General features: G+C 41.3%; 1 protein-coding gene across 1 annotated transcript in view; it reads right to left on the bottom strand.

Annotated features, from left to right (window-relative positions):
* The window catches only part of GHRHR (growth hormone releasing hormone receptor), a 96,206-nt gene that overhangs the window by 49,270 nt on the left and 23,353 nt on the right, over nucleotides 1–23,583 (bottom strand). Inside the window, exons 4-5 of the mRNA XM_074985520.1 lie at nucleotides 7,097–7,199; nucleotides 6,200–6,307 (exon numbers count right to left, since the gene is read on the bottom strand). Coding sequence (XP_074841621.1) covers nucleotides 6,200–6,307; nucleotides 7,097–7,199 — 211 coding nt within the window. The remainder of the gene's footprint in view (nucleotides 1–6,199; nucleotides 6,308–7,096; nucleotides 7,200–23,583) is intronic.

The following is a 23,583-nucleotide window of genomic DNA, read 5'->3' as shown; positions in this document are numbered from 1 at the left end:
TGAAATTGAGGCGGCTCGCCGCCGCGCGGCTCATCCCGACGGGGCTCCTTTTTGAAAGGACCCCGCCTACTTTGAAGTCCCCTTATTCCTATGAGCAGATGGGAATAAGGGTACTTCGAAGTAGCTGGGGTCCTTTCGAAAAGTGGCCCCGTCTGAATGAGCTGCTCAGCGGTGAGCCGCCTCAATTTCGAAGTGCTGTGGCCGCCCACATGCTAATAAGGTGCTGAATATGTATTTCAGCACTTCATTAGTAAACTTCGAAATGGCCATTTCCATGGCCATTTCGAAGTTTGGGGTAGTGTAGACATAGCCTAAATGGTAGGAATGTGGAATTACAGGAAGAGATGTAACAGAATGTTAACTGCAGTATATTGTTCAGCCACTATGTGGCACTATGTGTAAAATATCTTATGTAAACTAATCTTAACGGTGCCTGGCAGAGTATTAAAGGATCTTACGCTGAACACTGCTGGTGTATATAAAGGAGCGCTGTAGCCAGAAGTACATGACAGTTTGTTGTGAAAGATTTGCCTCCATGAATTATCTAGGATACATAAAAAAAATCATCCAAATGCAATCTTCAGCTTATAAAGATGGGAAATGGGCATCTTAACAGTTTCAACAGTCTGTAAATTGCAAAGGAAGTTTGTGATTCCAGTGTACGGTAGAAATAAATAAAAGACAAAAGCTATAGTTTTGTGACGATATGAAGGACAGAGATAAAGGCTGTTATCTGAAGAAACAGCCCCTACCTAAACTCCTTCCTCCTTCTTCCCTGACCTTTTTTAAAATCTAAAACTACCATCTTCTCCATATGCTTCTGCTAACAATACTGCTTTAATCAGATCAAATGAAGCTTTAAAAATAAACTATCAGAAACTTTTAAAAGTGTATCCCCTGCCCCAATTCCTCGCATCTCCTCTTTAAATAATTCCCTCTTCCCATTCAACTGTGCCTTTTAACTTCTTCCGAAACTCCTTTAGATTAGGGGTTTATCATAACGCCTCTGCTTTTAGCACTTGTTCATTCTGTTCCTCTGACTTGTATTATTCAACGCTGTGAAGGATCTACAGTTACAGTATGGGTAAAAAAGTAAAATGCAAAGTGTTCACTAAGAACAGAAAAATAAATCAATGTTATGATAAACACAAAAATGCAATTGTTGCATTGAGAGAGGCAGTCACAAAATATCTTCATGCATTGTACCAATTTTTAGAATTGCCTTTTCACAGGCCACCAGAAATTGTAAATAATAAAGGATCCATCAGCAATTTTGAGCATCTGGTTTATTTACAATTTTTGGTCGCCTGTGAAATGGGGTTTCTAAACATTGGCACAACTTTGGGCAAAAGAATTCCTCAAGAATTTGGGTCAATCTTTTGTATGACAAATGCTTGCTTATGGAAAAGCATGATGACTAACAGGTCCACAAAATCATTTTACTAAAACAATATTTCAGCCACGTATTAATGTTCCCCTAAAAGGCAGGTCAGCTCTCTTCTCCCCAAGCTGTTTCTCATGTTAAGCTTTTTAGAGCAGTGTGTGATGAGATTAGAAACAGCATGCTTAGAAGAAGCATAAGGCTGTTGTAGATTTTAAAAAAGGAGGAAAAGTTGTGGCGTGCAGCTGTTCCTTCAGATAAGAATATCTAAGGCGCTGTGTGCATGACTGACATTTGGACAGTCATAAAGCTAGGCCTTTGGAAATATTATATTTTCATATGAGTCTGTACTTGAAAACTTTCTTCTCAATTCACAAGTGTGAAACGTGTTGAAGGGATCTATGTGCCATCTTTTCAAATTGGTTTTAGAGAAATTATTTATTTATTTTAATATGCTACGTGATCCCTTTAAACAATACTGGCAAAAGAAGCTATCGCTATTCTTTAAAGTTGGGCTAGTGTATCTTTTAAACAGTGCACTATGATTTGTATTTTCACTCAACCCCTTCCTGTGGCTTAGACAAAAGCAAAACTTTTATGAGTGGTTGGATGAGGGCTGGAGTGCATGCTACAAATTACTGTTTTCAAGGCCCCATTCAGTGCAGAATTGCATATACAATTTTTATCCTTGATCCATCTCATAAAGCCGTCAGCTGAAAACTGCTTAAAAAACCAGTCATACCAAAGAAAACAGCTACTAAGATTCAAAAAAGATGTTGACACCAAGCACAGATGATTACTCGGGAAGGGAAAGTGGGAGGAGGAATTGAATATAGTTACAAAAATGAATTCTTACGGGCCACTTCAATGTGATGATAAATCAAATGTGGGGAAAAGGCAGTTGTTTTGCAAGTAGCTTAATGACATATTGCTATAAAAGTGATAAGACTGATGCATTTCGATTTCACCGCATGGATCTTTTATCAGTACAACAAAAAGGGTTTTCATAGACTCATAGAATACTAGAGCTGGAAGGGACCTTGAGAGGTCATTGAGTCCAGTCTCCTGCACACACAGCAGGACCAATCATTATCCAGAGTCTTCCTGACAGTTGGTTGTCTAACTTGTTCTTAAATAATCTCCAACATGGAGATTCCACAACCTCCCTAGGAAATGTATGCCAGTGCTCAACCACCCTGACAGGAAGGTTTTTCCTAATGTCCAACCTAAACCTCCCTCGCTGCAGTTTAAATCCATTATTTCTTGTCATCTCATCAAGGGTTAAGGAGAATCATTTTCCTCCCTTCTCTTTATAACAGCCTTTCAGGGTCTCAAAACTGCTACCACGTCCCCTCTCATTCTCCTCTCTTGCAAACTAAACAAGCCAAATTCTTTCAATTGTCTCTCATAGGTCATGTTTCCTAGGCCTATAATCATTTGTTGCTTTTCACTGGACCTTCACAAATTTCTCTACATCTTTCTAGAAATGGGGTGCCCAGAACTGGACACAATACTCCAGTTGAGGCCTAATCAGCGCAGCGTGGAGCAGGAGACTCACTTCTCATGTGTGGCTTACGACATGCCTATTAATGCCTCCCAGGATGTTGTTTTCTGTTTTTGCAACAGTCTTACATTGTTGACTCATTTTTAGCTTGTGGTCCACTATGACCCCTTCTGCAGTACCCCTTCTTAGACAGTCACTTCCCGTTGTGTGTGTGAAACTGTTTGTCTTGAGGTTTTGCATCAGTATGGCTGCACAGTAAAGTCAGTGGCTTCATCTCACATACCCACATCATTCTCTTAGGTGTCATGTTGAGTCACTGCTTTTCTTTTGGGTCCAGGGTGCATCTGCAGGCACTAGCAAACAAAAGCTTTTATCGCTTTTGAAGTCTATAAAGCATCTCTGAGGCTGGGCAGACAAGGAGTGCGGTTGTGTTCGTGTTTTTCTTCGCAGTCAGAAATGTCCAGTCTTATGGTTACATCCCAGTCTGAGAGGGCCTTCCTTCTTCAGCCTGTGTGTTATTTGTTATTTCTGACTCCTAATTATATCAAATCATCTCTTCCCCCACTCAAACACTCCTTGCACCCCCTTTGCACCCACTCCCTCCTTCATGTTCACATCTTTGATATTCTCTGGTGTGATGGACTTGTCCGGCTGGTTATTAAGGGCCTTTCGACCTGAAGTTTTATGAGATGGATCAAGGATAATGGTAAGAATCCCTGATCAGGAAATGAAACTGCACATCAAAGGGATTTGCCTTATCCTCTCATTTATGACTAAGGGGTCAGGCGCTTCCAGGGAGGTAACAGGTTGAGCTCTGCAGATTAGTTTTTCCTTTGGAAGATGCCAAAATCTCAATCCTTCCTGGAAGATCATTTCCCTCTCCCCTCCCACATGTTTGTTTCTAGTGAGTTAGTGGGACAAATTCACTTCTGGAGTAGGTGCCTTTGATTTCTGCTGGATTGTGTCTGTTTTCATCCGTGTTACGTTTGGCCCAGTGCATATGCCATTTTAATGGCACAGTTCTGCCTCTCATCCCAATTCCTGGCCATAAGGAGCAACCACATCGCTCGTGCTTTGTTCTTTCATCTCATCCCAAGTGATAGCATAGCTTCAAGATCTTACAATCCTCTTGTGAACTCCTGCTTCAGACTGTACTGCAATGAACTCAGCGGGAGTGTTTCTCCAACAGGCTGATCACAAAACCTGTTACATCCTGTGAGAATCTTTCTATTGACTTCATGATTCTTCAGCACAGGCCCTAAGTATGGATTACAAGACCAGGTCTCACCATAGGAGAACATAAGTACGGCCATCCTGGTTTCAGACAAAGGCTCATCTAGCCCTATGTCCTGTGTTCTAGCAGTGGCCAATGCCAGATGCCCCAAATGGAAGGAGAAGAATAGGAAACCACCAAGCAATCCATCTTGTCACCCATTCCCAGCTTCTCACAGACAAGAGATGAGGAGCCCCATTTCTGACCATCCTGGTTAATAGCCCTTGATGGACCTATCTACCATGAATTTATTTAGCACTTTTTGGAACCCTGTTATAATCTTGGACTTCACAATATCCTCTGAAAAGAAGTAACACAGGCTGACTGTTCACTGTGTGAAGAAGTACTTCCTTTTGTTTCCTTTAAATCTGCTACCTCTTACTTTAATTTGGTGACCCCTAGTTCTTGTGGATGGGAAGGAGTAAACAACTCTTCTTTTTTGACTTTTTTCCATACTTGTCATGATTTTATAGACTTCTACCATATCCCCATTTAATTGTCTCTTTTCCAGGATGAAAAGTCACAGTTTTATTAATCTCTCTTAATAGGACAGCTGTTTCATACCAATAATATTTTTGTTTCCTTTTTCTTAACCTTTTCCAATGCCAAGATATCTTTTTTGAGATGAGGTGACCACATCTGAACACGGTATTCAAAATGTCAGCATACCATGGATTTATGTAGAGGCAACATGATATTCTCTATCTTATTCATTATCTCTTTCTCAATCATTCCTAACATTGTTTTCTTGTTTGACTGCTGCTGCCCAGTGAGTGGAAGTTTTCAGGGTATTACCCACTATGTCTACACTATAAGAATAACTTCTAAGTTGCTTACTTTGAAGTACAACGTCAAACTAAGCAACTTTGAAGTTGAGCATCTACACACACCCTACTTCGAAGTTAAACTTCTCAGTAGGGTACTACTCCATTCCCAGGAATGGAGTAAGGACTTTGAAGTTAACTTTGAAGTCAGGGAAATTATGTGGAGACTCTCTGCTGGCTACTTCGAAGTAGTGCCTAACTTTGAAGTTAACATCAAAGTTAGTTCCTATGTAGACGCACCCTATGACTCCAATATCTCAGTCTTTAGTAGTAACAGCTAATTTAGGTCCCATCATTTTATATGGATAGTTGTGGTTATGTTTTCCAATATGCATTAATTTGAATTAATCAACATTAAAATTCATCTGCCATTTTTTTTCCTAGTCACCGAGTTTTGTGCGATTCTTTTGAAGCTTTTCACTGTTTGCTTTGGACTTTACGAGACTGAGCAGTTTTGTATCACCTGCAAATATTGCTACCTCACTATTCACCCCTTTCTTCAGGTCATTTATGAATACTGAATAGAATTTGTCCCAGTATGGACCCTTGAGGGACACCACTAGTTGCCACACTCCATTCTGAAAACTGGCCATTTATTCCTGCTTGTGTTTTGTATCTTTTAGTCAGTTATCAATCCATGAAAGGATCTTCCCTCTTATCCCATGATAGCTTACTTTGCTCAAGAGCCTTTGGTGAGGGACCCTGTGAAAGTCTTTCTGAAAATCGAAGTACACTATAGTTACTGGACCCCCTCCTCCACATGCTTGTTGGCTACCTCAAAGAACTCTAGCAGATTAATGAGGCATGAATTTTCTTTACAAAAGCCATGTTGACTTTTCCCCAGGAGATTATGTTCCTCCATGTGTCTGACAATTCTCATCTTTACTATAGTTTCAACCAATTTGCCCAGTACTTATGTTAGACTTACCATGCTGTAATTGCCAGGATCACCTCTAGAACACAGTTTAAAAACTGACATCACATTATCTATCCTCCATTCATTTTATACAGATGCTGATTTAAAGGATAAGTTGCAAACCATCTGCAATAGTTCTGCAATTTCACATTTGCTGCAGAATACCCTCCACTCCTGGTGAAATCAACAGAGGTGCAGTCTGCTTAACCTAGCATGACCCACAGCCAGTTTCTCAGTCCTTCACCTTCATAAGCACAATGGTCACAGGTGCAGATAAAATACATCCTCGGGGGTCCCTTACCTGGCTCTTTGAGGAAGTTGAAGAGGACCTTCGGGCAGGGCAATATAAGAGTCTCACCAGCCTCTGCATCTGGCCAGCACACTAGCCTGTCCCATGTCTTTCTGCATCCTGCCAGGGAAGGAGAAATCTGTTTTAAACCATATTCATATCCTCACACAAATTTTATGACATGTTCCAATGAGCAAGAGTGTGTCTTCATGTGGGGTGAAGAAGGTGGAGCATTAGTGCAGCAAGCTCACTTTATATCTGTTTGGCTTGCTGTTCCAGTTCATTTATTTATTTTTCTTACTGACTTCTTGCTGGCATCATCAAAAACATTGGCTTTGGGGATGGAATGGAATAAGGAGAGGGAGGCAGCACAGTGCACTGTGTCAGAGAAATGATTGCATGCCTGTGAGGCAGCATGTGGAAAAGGACAGAATCAGTAGCTGGAGAAGGATATGAAGGGACTTTTGGGAGGTAGAATGTGACCAAAGAGCTAAACAGTGAGGATAGGCCAGGAGAAAGGGAGGTGGGACATTGAATGAAAGGCACATTTGAAGGTGACTCACTGGGTGTCACTGGAAAGAATCCAAGAATTCAAGTTCAGGTCTAGAACTCAGTGTGGAGGATTTACTTGTTCCTATGACTGGGGAGGGAAAGCTCAGTGAGTGGAGCATTGGCTAGGTAAACCCAGGGTTCTGAGCTCAATCATTTTGGGGTGGGGGCTTTCAAGGGTCTGTGGAAGATCAGATTTAAAAAAACTGTGACGGCAGGGGACTGGACTCAATAACCTCTCAAGGTCCATCCCAGATGTATGATACATATATATATATATATATGTATGTATGTGTGTGTGTGTTTCAGATTCACTTGGCTGTGTAACCTACCATCCTTTTGACTCACTACAAACAGTACCTGCTGTTTCATTTCCATGATCTTCAGCGTCCCTCAGACATTCATTCTCATTTTTCTTCAGCTCACCAATAAAATCACATTCTGGATGAGTGTTTCCAATCACCTACAATGAGACTTGTGCTATAAGGTTTTTTAGCTTTGACTTGGGAAGTTAAAAATAAAATGGCATTGGGTTTGGACCTGTGAACACCACCACCCAATTATGTAGCTCCAACTCTATAGGATCAGATACTCAGCTGGTGTAAATTAGTAGAGATCTGTTTAAGCCAGTGCCATTATACTGATTTACACCAAGGGCTGAATGCTCAGCTGGTGTAAACTGACATAGCTCAATACATTAATTAGCTGAGAATCTGTCACCAGCTACAGATTCATTCAAAAGGTTTTTCATCACTGAAGCATCAACCATAAGATTTGCTCTCTGCAAGATTTGTGTCTAACAAGTATCCCCTGCCCCTGACTTCAAAGGGAGCAGCTCTGTTGCTTCCTTATTCTCTTTGCCCCTTTTCCAAACAAATGATGTTATGGGCAGGATATAATCCTCTGTGCTTTCATGCTCTTGGATGGACAAGTCCTACCCTTTGCTGCTCATGTGCACAAAATTTTGACAGGGGCCACCTATTCCTCAGTTCGTGTACACGTTACAACAAACAGGAATCCAACCTAGACCAGCAAAGAGCCCTGGTGAGTTGACTAGGACAAGAGTACAAATGGTACAAGTAGGCATAACCTACTGGACTTTCCAGGGTACCCAGCCAGCTGCCAGGTACATTGTGCTAGAGTTAAGTGAGATTAATTGATAAGTTGATGTATTTATTCTGGTAGGACAAGGCAAGAATGTAAAAAGTTTTAGTTTGTAAAATTATATATATATAGGAAAAGGTCCGTCTCAATTATGCTTGATCAGGAGATGTTTCTGATTTCCTGGACAGAATTTGTAGTCAGAGAGAGCCCTGTTGCAGAATAGCCATTAGCCTGGTGGTTAGGACACTGGACATGGATGACAACGATTAACGTCCTTGCTCTAAATAAAATAGAGTAGGTACTTGAAGATACTACTTACATAGCAGGCAAGTGTCCTGAATACTAAGCTATTGGATATGCTAGGTTATACGTCTATTTTTTTCTCTGTTTTTTCTCCAAAACAATGTCAGAAGTTCTCAGTTTCATCCCAATTTTGGAATCTCAAAATTTTTCACAGGAAGAGAAGACTTTTCCCAACCGCTTCACGGTGTGCTGCAGGCGTTCCTGCCCCTTTTTTGAAGGCGCAGTAGTGTACGCCTTGATCTCCTGGCACCATCTTTCTCTGCACCAGCCAAACAACTCATATATAAACATATGGCCCTGACTGCTCCATCCTACCTCCACCCCATCCTAACTAGACAGGGCAGAAGTGTTACCTATCAGTCCATTCTTTGAAAAAAAACCCAAAAGAATCAAAATAGCATAAAATCTACCCACTGAGCAGCTGGCTAACTAAATTCAACTCCACTCATATTTACACAGGAAGGATAAATATTCAGCAGGTTTGAGAAATAAATACCTTGCTTTCAGGTCATTTGCAGGTCAGAATGTAACGGTTCTAATCAGACAGTGTTCTCCATTCATATTAACATCCTTATACCGTGCTGCTATACTGACCTTTAGAACTAATTGCTTATTAGTTTACCATCTGAGGCTCTGTTCCGGGTCCTAATGAAGCCATTTAATGTTTTTCTGCTGCTTTTGATGGGAGCATGATTAGGTCCCATGAGAAAAGGGAAAGAAAGAGATTAGATCCTGGATTCTGTGCCATGGAATTCCATACCCTGCCAGGGCTGTTTTGATTTCAGAACTTGGAATCGAACCAGTAAAACTGAGCTGCATGTGAATCGGCAAATGTGGGGTAGATAGTCTGACACTGTTTTCTGAATCCCACATCTTTAAATGTATGGAATCTTCCTTTTTGTCTACTAGAAGGCATCTCATTAGTTCATTCTGAGGTGTCTGTGAAAGAAATGGTCCCAAACTCCATATGATCCCTTTTTAACTTATGGGGGCTTACATTTGTCCTTCCTTATGTTGTGTTTCTTAATCAGAAATGAAAGTCATCTATACTGAAAGACCATAGCTTGGTCCTTGTGTGTTGAAACCACGACAGAAAATAGGCATGTTAACTAGCATGCCTACTAGGCATATCTTTCAGTGAATGTATAATGTGTAGAGCTCTATTGCGTGAGTGGAGTGTGTCCAAAAAGATCTCAGCAGGGTGGAAATATACCTCATTTGCATAGTCAAAAGAACTTCACCCAGCAAAATAGCTGGTGTCTGCATGTGAAAATGGCTTTAAATCCACTAAAATATTCAAGGTGATGATAAAAAAAATGGTTGGCTTTTTCACAGATCTAGGAAAATATAATTTTCAGGGCTGGGGTGCAGCTGGTTGTTTAGTCTCCAAAGTGGGGAGAGGTTTTACCCCATGCCCCGAGTTAAACATGTATTTCATTTATTGAAGGCAATTTAAATGTTCAGTTTTCTCCTTGAAAGAGTTTTTGGCTATGAGAGTTTGCAGTATCCTCTAATTTTAATAAGGGTTATAAATTAACAATGGTAGCATTTGCTATACTGGATCAAAAACAGAACAAATTTCAGCCTGTGTTGTAGTATGTGTCTATGAATCCATCTGTCTAATGCATCCTAATACATATCTGTTTTCTTGTGCTTCACCCATAGTATCTGATCAAAATCCACAGTCAGAACACTCGTAAATTTTGGGAGCATGTGGACCTTGATCTGAAGTTTAAGTCTTGGGTCTGTATCTAGCAAGGATCCCTCATCTCACCTTTCATCCTTTTTTCTTATCATGGAGTGTGATCCTGCAATGATTGCTCATGAGACAGTCCTGCTAAGCTCTGTGGAGTTACTCCTGGGGTGAGACTGTCTGCATGACTGAAGGAGTTGGGATCAGAAGGCCAGCAAGTAATCGATCATTTCATGAATGTGCTATTTTGGGAGATGTGGAACATTAGACCCCTCCCAGCAGATTCTTAGCACCTCACAAGATCGAACACACAGGCCTTTCCCACAGAGATGCTTTAGCTCAGTGTATACAATATACACCAATAACAGGAGTCCAACCCCTTCTGCCAGCTCCCACGCAAGGTGTGCTGATGGATGGTTCCACCTCTCCAGAAGGGACGGGGCCTGGGGTGGAAGGGGAAGGCCTGGGGGGCAGCCAGCCCTCAGTGCTGCACAGATTACAGTGTACTCTCTTCCTCAGCCCTCAGATCAGCATAGAGCGTGGGTTGCACTTCTCCCATAGCAATTTAAAAGGCCTGGGGTTCTGGCCGCCACCACTGCCCCAGTAGCAGTGGCAGTGGCCAGGAATCTTGGGTCCTCTTGAATTGCAAGGCACCATGGCACTCACTGCCCCTCTGCACCTTTCACCTGTTGGCAGACCTGGTTAAGAAGGTGGAGGAGGAAGTGTTTCTCTCCAAGAACACTCCTCCATGCTGTGTTGCCTACTAGAATCCTTAATCCCCATTACCTCTTGCACGCAGTTTGTACCTGATCATGGCTAGAAATCTTAAAGTTGCCCCAGCTGCTCAGGTTTTGGAGTTTGGTCACAAAATATGGCACCCAGTCCAGGTCTGATTACAGTCTCCTGGCCTAATGGTTTTTCAGTGAATTAATGATTCTGGGGACTCCCCATATGTGGCCCAAACCTGAGCTTTCCTAATGGGTCCCTATTTTTAGAAACCAGCACACAGCTGCCTGTCACCTGTAAAATGACACATTCAAGTATTTCAGACTGACCATCCAAAATCACCAGGTATGTATGGAAATTTTGGCCAAGGACTTCAGCGTACTAAAAGGGTTATAAAATATATATACATGATCCCTGTGTCTACATGAGCCCCTTCCTTTTGGAAGGGGCATGTTAAGTAGCGGGTTTGAAAGATGCTAATGAGGCGATGCCATGACTATGCAGTGCCTCATTAGCATAATGGCGGCCATGGCGATTTGAAAGTGCAGCTTTTGAAATCGCATGCCACCCACGCAGACGGGGACCTTCCAAAAGGACTCCCCAGTTTTCAAAAGCCCCTTCTTCCTGTCTGCTGTTAGGAAGAAGGGGCTTTTGAAAACTGGGGGGGTCCTTTCGGAAGGTCCCTGTCTGCATGGGCGGCGTGCGATTTGAAAAGCTGCACTTTCGAATCACCGTGTCGGCCATTATGCTAATGAGGCACTGCATATTCATGGAAGCACCTCATTAGCATCTTTCAAACTCGCTCATTAACATGCCCCTTCCAAAAGGAAGGGACTCATGTAGACCCAGCCGATGTCTTTACTGGGGCATTGGAGCTCTAATGGTCTTTCACTCATATCAGATACAAAGGCAACTGGTTAATCACTGTCAAAGAATAAAGACCGTTTTCAATACACAGTAAAAATATCCTGGAAAGGCTAGAACATTTTCCAATTAAAAAGCAAAAGAGCGTCTACACTAGCAAGCTTTTTTTTGGAAAAGCTGGGCAATTTTCAAAAAAAGAATGTGGATCCTCTACATGTGAAATGTACTCTTTTGATCTGAAATTGAAAGCATGCAGCTCTTTTTCTGGTGGCCCTCTTCCTCTCCCAGGCCGTTTCTACACATGCCACTTTTGGCATGCTAGTAAATGGCCCAAAATATGTTAATGAGGCATGGATGCAAATTCCCCATGCCTCATTAGCATAAGGTCACATGATTTGGAGTCCAGAAGACATTTTGGGAAGAAGGGGCCTCTGGAAGGAGGACTTCCTTCTGGAAGAACCCCCGGGGCCGTGCTGCTACATGTTGTTTTGGAGTCTAGAAGAACATCTTCCAGACTCCAAATCATGTGACCTTATGCTAATGAGGCATGGGGAATTTGCATATGTGCATCATTAGCATATTTTGGAACATTTATTAGCATGCCACTTTCAGAGATTGAATATGGCTGGGATGAAGGTAGTAAATAAATACTGCTATGGGCAATAAGTAGTTATCAGGGCTAAGATTGCTTCCTTTTAGATATTGGTGTACTAAAAGGAGCTGGAAAAATCATATTCAATGAGACAAGAAAAGATTTTCCAATATGCTTTTCTATGAGATCTATGATATTTTCCCTAGGGCACAATAGCATAAGAATGAAACAAAGCAATCAGACCTAGAAAATAGCTGTATAGAGATAATGATTAATACTTCTGATTATTTTCCTGGGAGGAAAAAGAACAAGTATTCTTGTTGGTCTTGTAAAATTAAGTTCTCTGAAATACAAAAAAGTCATTTAAAATGTGTTCCAATCTTTGACCCTGTTTTCCAAACTCTTCAGTAACTGCAAGCTGGAATGGTAGGTTCCCTGCCCTCTCTGAAACTCTCAGCTGGGTAATAAAAGCAAGATCTGGCCTGGGAGACCAACCAAGCACTCTACTCACTGGGGCTGGGTCTACACTTGCCCCCAACTTTGAAGGGGGCATGTTAATCAGGGCAATGGGAGATTACTAATGAAGCGCTGTGGTGAATACGCAGCACTTCATTAGGCTAAATCTCCCCCACGGCAACTTCCTAGTGTCAAACTCCAAAATTTTGAGAAGTAAAGGGACTTCGAAGTAGCACAGGCAGTTCAAAGTGTCCGCAGCTGCATGCATGCTGACACTTCAAAATTTGACCCTTCCAAGTTGCTGTGGGGGAGAATTAGCCTAATGAATTGCTGCATATTAACCATGGCATTTCATTAGTAATCCCACATCACCCTGATTAACATGCCCCCACCCTTCAAAGTTGGGGGCAAGGTCAGACAAGCCCATGGAGTAGAATGTGTACCATTCTGATTATTTTATGTGGTTTTATTGTGTCTTTTCCCTCCATTTGTCTGAATTTTTATTTTTCTTGTGATCTATTATTTTTTCTCTCAGGGTGCATCTACACCTGCATTCCTCTTTCTAAAGAGGTATACAAATGAGGGAAATCAAAAATGTAAATGAGGTTCATATTTGCATATTTGGCATACTATTTGCATATTCTTATTTCGAACCAGCTTCCTTTGAAAGAAAAAAACCAGCGTAGATGCTGCTCTTTCAAAATTAAACCCCATCTTCGAAAGAATCCTTCTTCCCTTTATTTAATGGGAAGAAGGATTCTTTCGAAGATGGGGTTTACTTTTGAAAGAGCAGCACCTACACTGGTTTTCTTCTTTCAAAAGCTCTTTTGAAATAAGAATATGCAAATGAGGTGTCAATATGCAAATATGAATCTCATTTGCATTTTCAATTTCCCTCATTTGCATACCTCTTTCCAAAGAGGAATGCAAGTATAAATGCACCCTCATAGATTTTAGCATTTCACAATCTCTGAACTCATTTTACACTATACTCTAATAAACAACATACAAGCGAAAAACAGAAACGATAAAAACATCTTAAGTTTACAAAATGTACAGAGCTTTTAAATATTTTGTAAGTATTTAAAACTTCTCTGAGAAGTTAACCCTAAACCTAGTGATATACTGATGGCTGAGCCTGGGTGACTGATTTTCCAGCTAAGTTAAAATAGCTTTTTCTTAATTAATCTCAGTTATTATAGGGATATACTAATGTTCTGCAAGAGCCTGATTCTGCCACCTTTACACGTCTTTTTTCTGTGAGTTGGCCCATAGAAATTGATGTGACTCTATGAAATATGGTGTCATTCAACCTGAGCAATGGTGGCAGAATATAGCTCAGCAGAAAGCACTGTAACACCTAGATCTTTGTGATTTCCTTCAGCATTGATTATGGTTACCCTATGACCAAGTTTCTAATATGCAGAATTGTACTTCGCACTGAATACTATTGCACAGCAGAGTTCATTACATGGTGTAAGCTGAGGTAACTATAAGTGCATGCATAGATAAAGTATGTGTTCCCACTCATGCCACATCAGCGTTTTTTCTCTTTCCATGCCCAAAAAAGAAGATACAATAGAGACCACACAAAACAACATTGTCAAAACAAAAAAGCAGTCAAGTAGCACTTTAAAGACTAACAAAATAATGTATTAGGTGAGCTTTCGTGGGACAGACCCACTTCTTCAGACCATAGCCATACCAGAACAGACTCAATATTTAAGGCATAGAGAAAGAAAAACAGTAATCAAAGTTGACAAATCAGAAAAAAATTATCATGGTGAGCAAATCAGAGAGCAGGGGGGCGGGGGGGCAGGGGCAAGTCAAGAATTAGATTCAGCCAAGTATACCAAAGAGCCCCTATAATGTCCCAGAAAATGTTCTCTATGCCTTAAATATTGAGTATTATTTTATTTACTTATTTTATTTTGTTAGTCTTTAAAGTGCTGTTTGACTGCTTTTTTGTTTTGATAATACCCTCCATGGCTCCTTCTCTGTTACTATAAAATAACATTGTGTTTCTCAAATCCTGAGCTAAAAACCTCACCTCCCAGCCTCGGGCTTATGAAAAGTATGGGTGGGGGGGTAGCCGCGTTAATCTTTATCCTCAAAAACAATGAGAAGTCCTGTGGAACCTTATAGACTAACAGATTTATTGGAGCATAAGCTTTCATGGGCAAAGACACACTTCATGGATGTAGATGTATCTGCATGAATGTGGATGCAGATGTAGCTAACGAAGTGGGTCTTTGTGCACGAAAGATTATGCTCCAAAAATCATTGGTTTTAAGCTTATAAAAGGCACTGAAATTTTTATTACAATGCAAAGTGAAGAAAAATCTTATTTCCTGAATAAGGTTGTCCTACAAAATCAAGTTTTCTCTGTCAATCTTCCACACCTGACATAGGTGTATTGTTATAATCAATACATTTTTCATTTTAAAGTGTAATGGAAATGTGAGGAAGTCACAATTCTATTTAATTGAAATAAGGGGTCACTGGTGGTAGAAAGTTGAGAAGTACAGCTCCAAAGAAATGAATAATACAATTGCACAATCAATTCAACTGCAATTTATTTCAATTAAACCATCACACAGAGCACTTCTCATGTATGATCATGCAACCTAACTCACAAGCAACTGTCTGAAGCAAATGTCATTCACATACATAGTACTTATGAATTGATGAACTTATTGAGGCAAATAGATCTGTAGCATATACAGAAGCAACTATTGTTGGTTCAGGGAATCTGTTCCTATCCCCTTTAACACTCTTGAAATTTTAAATTATCTTTATTATTACTAAGGAAGCAGTTAAAATGTCAACTTCTTCTAATTCTGTATATGCCAAACGCCAAGCAAATAATAGGTCAATTACCAGCCTCTCCAGTATAAACTCTTCTCTCTTCCCTTCCCCTTTGCATTCATCATATTTTCTTTTACCATTTTGGTATATGTGCTGTTAGCTATGCAGTTTCTTCTTCATGGAAGTATAGAACTAATGAATTTGCAGAAACAAAGCATCAATATGCACAGGTACACAGTCTCTCTAGGTTATGCATGGCTTCCTTCTGTTACAATTTGCACCCTTCAGAGCATCTTCCCCAGGTTAATAGGAATCAAAGGCAAATAAAGAAAAAGATGCTCATGAAATGAAAGGAGCCGTTTCTGTTTCCATGTTAAACTGACTGCCCAGGGAAACCAAGGAGGAAAAACCTATTGGACACAGTTACTTACGAAAGCTGCAAGACTCAGGGAGTAAAAGGCGCGAAGGAGCAAAGGACAGGTCTGCATGGTCTGAAGCAAGTGCTGTCATGCTCCACTTCCTCAGCCTCTGTAAACCCTTTTCCCTTCCTTCCCTTTCCTCTTCTAGCAGTTGCTGGGCTGAAGCATTGATATTTTTTTGCCCAGAAGTGACGCAACAGTAAAATGAGGCAGAAACTAAATATTAACAACTCTCCAGGCTGTGATTGACGAGGCTACCAACGACACACATTCTACCTTGCAGCATGTTCTGAGATAACAAAGGATGGTCTGCCTGAGGATCCTTGAGCCTTTGGAAACGTGCAGCCCCTTCTGAAGAGAGACCCCTCTTTCTGCCTCTCCAATACAGGATGGTTTTAGTAGGCATTAAGAAGCCTTTTCACCGTTGAGCCTGGTGCATTTAAAGCACCACAATATGTGTGAGACAACCCCTTTAAACATGGTGGTTGCTCATATTCGTTTATTCCAACAGGTGAGGATTTTATTCCTTTTGTCAATGTCAAAACAAAAAGCAGTCAAGTAGCACTTTAAAGACTAGCAAAATAGTTTATTAGGTGAGCTTTCGTGGGACAGACCCACTTCTTCAGACCATAGCCAGACCAGACCAGACTCAATATTTAAGGCACAGAGAACCAAAAACAGTAAGCAAGGAGGACAAATCAGATAAAGATAATCAAGGTGAGCAAATCAGAGAGTGGAGGGGTGGTGGGGAAGGTCAAGAATTAGATTGAGCCAAGTATGCAGACGAGCCCCTGTAGTGACTCAGAAAGTTCCCATCACGATTTAAACCATGTGTTAGTGTGCCGAATTTGAATATAAAATTCAAAAGCCAGGAGTCATGTATGTGTTACTGTGTTTTTACTGAAGAAGAATTATCGCACCGTTCTGGAAAGGGAAGCAGCCGAGCTGGCTTTTATATTCAAATTTGGCACATTAACACATGGTTTAAATCTTGATGGGAACTTTCTGAGTCACTATAGGGGCTCGTCTGCATACTTGGCTCAATCTAATTCTTGACCTTTCCCCCCACCCCTCCACTCTCTGATTTGCTCACCTTGATTATCTTTTTCTGATTTGTCCTCCTTGCTTACTGTTTTTGGTTCTCTGTGCCTTAAATATTGAGTCTGGTCTGGTCTGGCTATGGTCTGAAGAAGTGGGTCTGTCCCACGAAAGCTCACCTAATAAACTATTTTGCTAGTCTTTAAAGTGCTACTTGACAGCTTTTTGTTTTGATAGTGTATAGACTAGCACGGTTTCCTCTCTGTTACTTTTGTCAATGTGTGTGTGTTTGAGTGGGTTGATAATTGTTTAAATGTATGGCCAAATTCTACACACATACATGACTCCTGGCTTTTGAATGCACAGTGTGCATGCATATGAAGGCAAAATTCAGTCAAGGGTGTGTATATGGAATATACATAAACACTTGCATGTGAGTGTATAGATATATATTTACAGTGCAAAAATCTGTATTAAAAGAGCATTAAGGTAGACAACTCAGAAGATAGGTAACACCTGAATTATATAGCTAGCACGGGCTCCATGGCAAGGTGGGAGTGTTATGATCATAAGGGTTAGCCAGCAGCCTGGGAGTAAAAGGTTTAACCTCCTTAGCCATGTGGGGTTGGCCTATAGGAATGTAGGTAAGAATTAAATTTTGGCTCCTCCCCTCTTCTGTTCTCTGTTCTTTCTTCTTCTTTCCAGCGATAAAGGAAAAAAACACAAAATGTCTCCCTCCAGAAACAGGCCCTCCAATCTTCTGTTAGTAGGGTAAAGTTTAAATAGATCCATTCGGCTTTATTGTTTTATGGTTTAAAAAGTAGAATCTAATGTCTGTGCATTTTTTAAAAATGTTCTTTTACTATCCTTGTAACTAAGTTCTAGGCCCATGGTAAAAACTCCCCATGTGTTTTACTTTGTAACTATTCCATCTAGTCATGAGGCTTGCAACACAAATATTGTTGTAATAAAAAAAAATATTTCTTTTTCTTTTTATTAACCTGGTATTGGTTAATGTTTGCGTCCTGGTTTTTACTTTTGGGCTAAAATTTCCCAAGTAGTCTCTCCCTGGTTTCTTTATTATTAGTTGGGTGGTGGCAGCGAATTTTATCCCCAAAATCTAAGGTTTTTAGAATTTTGGGGGGGAAGTTTATACCAAAACCTGGTAAATAAGGTTTTAAAGGTACTTTTGCTAGGCCCCACTTCTGCATTTATCTTGCTAGAGTGGGGAAGAAGCCACGACAGGGAGGCTGGTCCAGCTCCACGCCCAGGAATGGGCAGGGCCTAGGGCAATCAGCCCTTAGCAGTGCCCGGACCACATTGCTGGCCCCTCCCTCTCTCAGAACCACTTGGAATGGCACTGTTGCCACACTTCAAAGTAGCCACAACAGCAGTGGTGGCTGGAGCCTTGGACCCCTTTGAAACACTGGGTCCTGTTTGTCTCCTGCCATCAGCGGTTGTGAGGAACAAACAGTGCTGGGGCTGTCCCTTATGAAGCATGCACTCCTCCACACAGCAGGCACATGCAGAGGCCTTCCAGGGGGTACATCAATTCATCCACATAGTTGCCTAGTTGTGTAACAAGCTACATAAAAACCCCAGTCAAGTCAGTACAAACTACAATTTCATACAGACAGTGACTTGTTTATACAGTTCTCTATACTCTTCACTGAAATGCAAGTACACTATTTACATGTCGAATGATTTATTTTATAATTATATGTCAAAATCTAGACAGTAGGCAGTGAGAGTCCACCAGAACACTTGGGTATTTTATGTCTCATTTTCTAAGCAAATACTTTTTTTTTTTTTTAAGTGAGATGAAACTTGCAGGAGGCAAAACAAATCAAACTGCTAACAGGATCTCAGTAGCCTGCAAAGGCTGAGAGCCACTGGGTTAAATCATGCACAAAGCCTCTTTAACTTTGAAGTGAGAGTCTTAGGAGGAAGTTTGAAGGCTGCGTGAACGTTACTTAGCTTTAGTGTTAATGATAGGCCACATGGGTGCAGGGTTTTCTCTGTTTGTTTGTTTTTTTCATTCATGGACAGAATAAATTTTGTTACATATACTGGGACATGTGTGGATGTGCATCTCCTGTAGAAATGTATGCTCCCTGAAAAGAATTGAGATTACTCTTCCCAGCTGCACAACATACCAGACTATCACAGGGGCTTTAAGATGGTAGGGCCCTGAAAGGCTGCTTCTTTAAATCCTGATTTAATCAACTACTTGTAATCACCTTGCAATTGCCAGAGATAACCCTTTGATACAACTAAGGCCAGGTTTGCACAAGGCATTAAAAGTCAATAGTAGATACAACAATTGTTTATCTAGAATCGACTTATCTAAAATTGATTTACCTGGCCACCCTCACAGAGGGAGATCAATGGGATAAACTCATATAGAGGTCCACTGACAACCCCAATTGGTTCAATTTCACATGCCCCTGCTAGGCAAGTGAAATCAAACCACGGTAGATTGGCTCTGACCAGGTCAAAGTTCTGCATCGTGAAGATGTACCCTAAGAATGTGATCATGTCACAGATCTGCTAAGCAGGCTGTACTCATTCTGGATCCTGCAGCAGAGATGGGGAATCTCCGTTCTCGCTTGGGGTTCAGAAAGTTGTAGCCCTGTTTTCAGGTGCCCCAGACCTCTAAAGATGGTGGTGTCCCTGTTTTATTTTCTTTCTTCAGAGGTGTCTGACTCCCCTCCCCTACCTTTGGGACCAGTAGGCTTTGGCTTCATAATGGCTGGTGTTTCTCTTGGTCTCTCTTGATTATTCATGGAGGTCTTAATAGACTAATAGTATGATTGCTCAGTTCCTGAGACTAGCTGTCTCTGATCTGGAGAGTCAGAAAATGGCTTTCTCTCCATATGACTGAGGAGAACAAGCACTCCTTCCCCTAAGTCTCTCTCTTCCCTCTTCTTTGTCTGATCACCTCACTGGGGGCCACTCTACAAATTACAAGCAGTCCTGTAGCACATTCAAGACTAACAAATTTATCAAGTTGTGAGGTTTCCCTGTCAGGCCATCCAAGCTTCTGGGTCTCCAGCAGGCAGGCGGTGTCGGTCTCCTACAAAGCCAGTCCGTGTGGGATCTGTCTCTGCTGCCCCAGTCTTCCAGAGGTTACCAGTTTGTCAGGTTGAACCTTGGATATGATCTGCTAATCCTGCCAGGAAAGAAGATAATGAGCCTAGAGGCTTGTTCATAAGAACCTGGGGCCTAGAGTCCAAACCTTGTGGAAGACACGGACATTATGACTCGTGCAAAGAAAACTTGACAATGGTTAGACCTTTGCTGTACCAAGATCATTGGCCTCCATGCTGAACAATAGTGTCTCTTTGCTTCCTTTTATTCTCCCATCTGTAGGTAAGTATCCATCTTGTAGTATAATTAGATTGTAATCTGTTTGGGGCAAGGACCATCATTGCATTCTGTATTTGTACAGAACCTACTACTGTGTGGTCCTGGCTGTAACTAGGGTTCCTAAGTGTTATGGTAATACAAATACTAAATACTTTTTTTTATTTTATGGCCTCTTTTTGTCTCGAGAGTCAAAGGTTAGCAGCAGAGGTGAGGATCTATGGACAGTGTTTTAGTCTGCAGCTTCTCTCGTGGCTTATCCATCCAATACTGGATTTGCACGCTCAATTGCAATAACCGCATGTCAGTCTATTGCCAAATTCTTGAGTCTGAGAGTTTTTCCTTCTAAGACAAAGTCCTTTTGAGTGGCTTGCACATATACTATCGAAGGATGATGTGCCCTGTCACAGCTGTCGTTGCCAGGTATTTCAATCTGATGATGTAAGTTCCCAGGATTTTGGATCAATGCTTTTTTCATGGTGTTTTTGCATATGTCCTTGAGTCTTAGCTTCGGTCTTCCTCTTGTTCTCAATCCAGATGACAGTTCACTGAAAAGGATTTCTTTGGGAAGACATTCATCGCCCATTCTTCTCACATGACCAAGCCATCATAGTCTTCTGCTGTTGAGGATTGCTGTGAGGCTGATTATGCCGGATCTTGACAGGACATCTGCATTTGAAACTTTATCTTGCCAGTTGATATTCATAATTCTGCAGAGCAGTGAAGATGGAAGCTGTTCAATTTTTTTCTCCTGATTCAAGTAGATAGTCCATGCCTCTGAATTATATAGCAGAATACGCAATACACATGCCTGGCAGATTAGCATCTTTGTTTTCACTGTCAGCTTAACATTGTTCCATGCTTTTTCCATAGTAGTTGATTTCCCGATTCTGATGTTCAGTTCTTCATACATGGATAAGTTTATGGTAACAGAAGATCCAAGGTAACAGAATTGTTGAACCACATCTAATGGGCTATTATCCAAAATGACATTGAGTCCCTGAGGTATACCTCAAGCGAATACAACAGTTTTCTGCCTGCTTATGTCAAAGGAAAACAACTTGCAGGCTCTGGATAGAGAATCCATCAGTTACTGTAGTGCATCTTCATTATGAGCAACAAGAGCTGCATCATCTGCAAAGAGGAGTTCCCTAATGAGGTCTTTCTTGACCTTAGTTTTGGCCTTGATTCTTGCCAGGGTGTAGACTAAGCCATCTAATCTTGTGTGGATAAATACATTGCTGTGTGAGTTTTGAAATGTGCAATTTAGTAGAACTGAGAAGAATTATGCCAAACAGAGTAGGGGCAAGAACACACCCTTGTTTGACTCCGCTGTTCATTGCAAATGGTTCCAATGTAGATCCATCATATTGCACTGTTGCTTTCATGTTTCCATGAAAGGATATTATGAGATTGAGTAGGGTTAGTGGGCAGACAGTCTTGGTTAATACTCTGCGTAGTCCTGATCTACAAACTGTATCAAATGCCTTTGTTAAGTCCATTAATGCTACAAATAATGACTTTCCTTGTTCTCTGCGTTTTTACTGTAGTTGTTGAAGTGAGAAAATCATGTCCATTGTTGACCTGCCAGCCATGAAGCCACATTATGTTGCTGAACATGCTCGATCTGCAAGATTTTGCAGGTGTTTGAGAATGGCACGGGCAAATGCTTTGCCTGTGATGCTCAGTAAGGAGATGCCTCGGTAGTTGTTGCAGTCACTTTTGTCACCTTTGTTTTTATAGAGAGTGATGATGTTTGTATCCTTCATGTCATGTGGGACTTCTCCTACTCTCCAACATTTTAGGTGGAAATCATAGAGGAAGGGGAAGAGCACAGCCTTGTTTGCCTTCAGGACTTCAGCTGGAATTCTGTCATTTCCTGGTGCTTTTCCATTGGAAAGAGCATCAAGGGCTTGAGAAAGTTCCACCTCAGCAGGATCTGCGTCTAGCTCAGACATTTCTGGAAGAACTGGGATGAGGTTGTCAAGTTCAGGTTGTATTCTACGCTCATGGGAATAAAGACTTGAGTAGTGTTCCACCCATCTGGACCTCTGCAGCTTTTTGTCTATCACCTGTCCATTTAAACGCCGCAGTGGGGCGACTTTGGTAATATTTGGCCCGAGTGCTCTCTTCAATCCATCATACTTCTTTTCAGGTCACCCAAATCAGGTGCCTTTTGAATATTAGAAAATAGATCGGCCCAATACTTGTTCACACACTGCCTGGATTCTCTCTGAAGAACAGATCTTGTGTGTCGAAGTTGATCTCTTGTGCTTTGAGGTGGGTTCTTTATGTTATTCAGATGTGCCTTGTGTTTTGCTTCAAGAAGCGGCCTAAGAATGTCAGCATTTTCATTGATCCAGTCTTTCTTAGAGAATTTACATGTTCCAAAGGCAGATTTGGCACATTTTTACATTTCATCTCTCAGCATGGACTATGTTTCATCAATGGTTTGTTGGTCAGGTTTGTGTTCCGTTTTGTGAGTGAGATCATCTGTGAAGACAGACCATTTCAGCACATCTCTGGTACTGAGGGTGTTGATTTTTGTCTTACTTGCATTCCTTTGTCATATAGGCTACGTCTACACTAGCCCCCCCACCTCCTTTCGAAAGGGGGATGCTAATGAGATATTTCAGGATATGCTAATGAGGTGCTGCAATGAATATGCAGTGCCTCATTGGCATAATGGCGGCTCTGGCACTTTGAAAGTGCTGCTTTTGATCACGCATGGCTCATCTACATGGGGTCCTTTTCAAAAGGACCTTGCCCACTTCAAAATCCCCTTTTCCCTATAACCAATTTCCTATAACCTCATTAGCATATCCCAAAGTGTCTCATTAGCATCCCCCCTTCAAAAGTGGAGGCCCAGTGTAGACATAGCCATAGAGTTTCTTTGGGACGATTTTCACACTGCTGATGATTAAGGCATGATCAGAGTCACAATTTGCGCTGTAATACATGCATGTAATTTTGACAGCATTGAGATGTTTCCTGCTTACCAGTACAAGGCCAAGTTGATGCCAGTGATGGCACCATGAAACCTTTTCACACTCTTTCAAGTTAAATAAAGTATTAGAGCTGAATTTGAGAAGCCTTTGACCATTTTCATTCATTTTTCCAATGCCGTGATAACCAAGGCAGATGAGCCAGGCTGATGGTCGAGTCCAACTCTTCCATTGAAGTCACCAAGGATGTACAGTTGTTTGCCAGTTGGAAAGGGTTCGATAACTTCCTAAAGATTATAATAAAAGTGGCCCTTGTCTTCAGTGTTTTGGGAGTAAGGGAACTTTGAAGTTGTACGGATACTTTGAAGTGCCCACAGCTACACTGCTTGCCAGCACTTCGAAGTTAGCAACTTCGAAGTTTGCACAATGAGAATTATGCTAATAAAGTGCTGCATATGCAGCACAGCACCTCATTGCTATTCACCGATCAGGCTTGTTTACATGCCCCTTCAAAGGAGGAAGCTAGTGTAGAT

This window comes from Carettochelys insculpta, chromosome 2 (genome assembly GCF_033958435.1).
Source record: "Carettochelys insculpta isolate YL-2023 chromosome 2, ASM3395843v1, whole genome shotgun sequence".
Lineage (NCBI taxonomy): Eukaryota > Metazoa > Chordata > Testudines > Carettochelyidae > Carettochelys > Carettochelys insculpta.
This window is presented reverse-complemented; position numbering and strand designations above follow the sequence as displayed.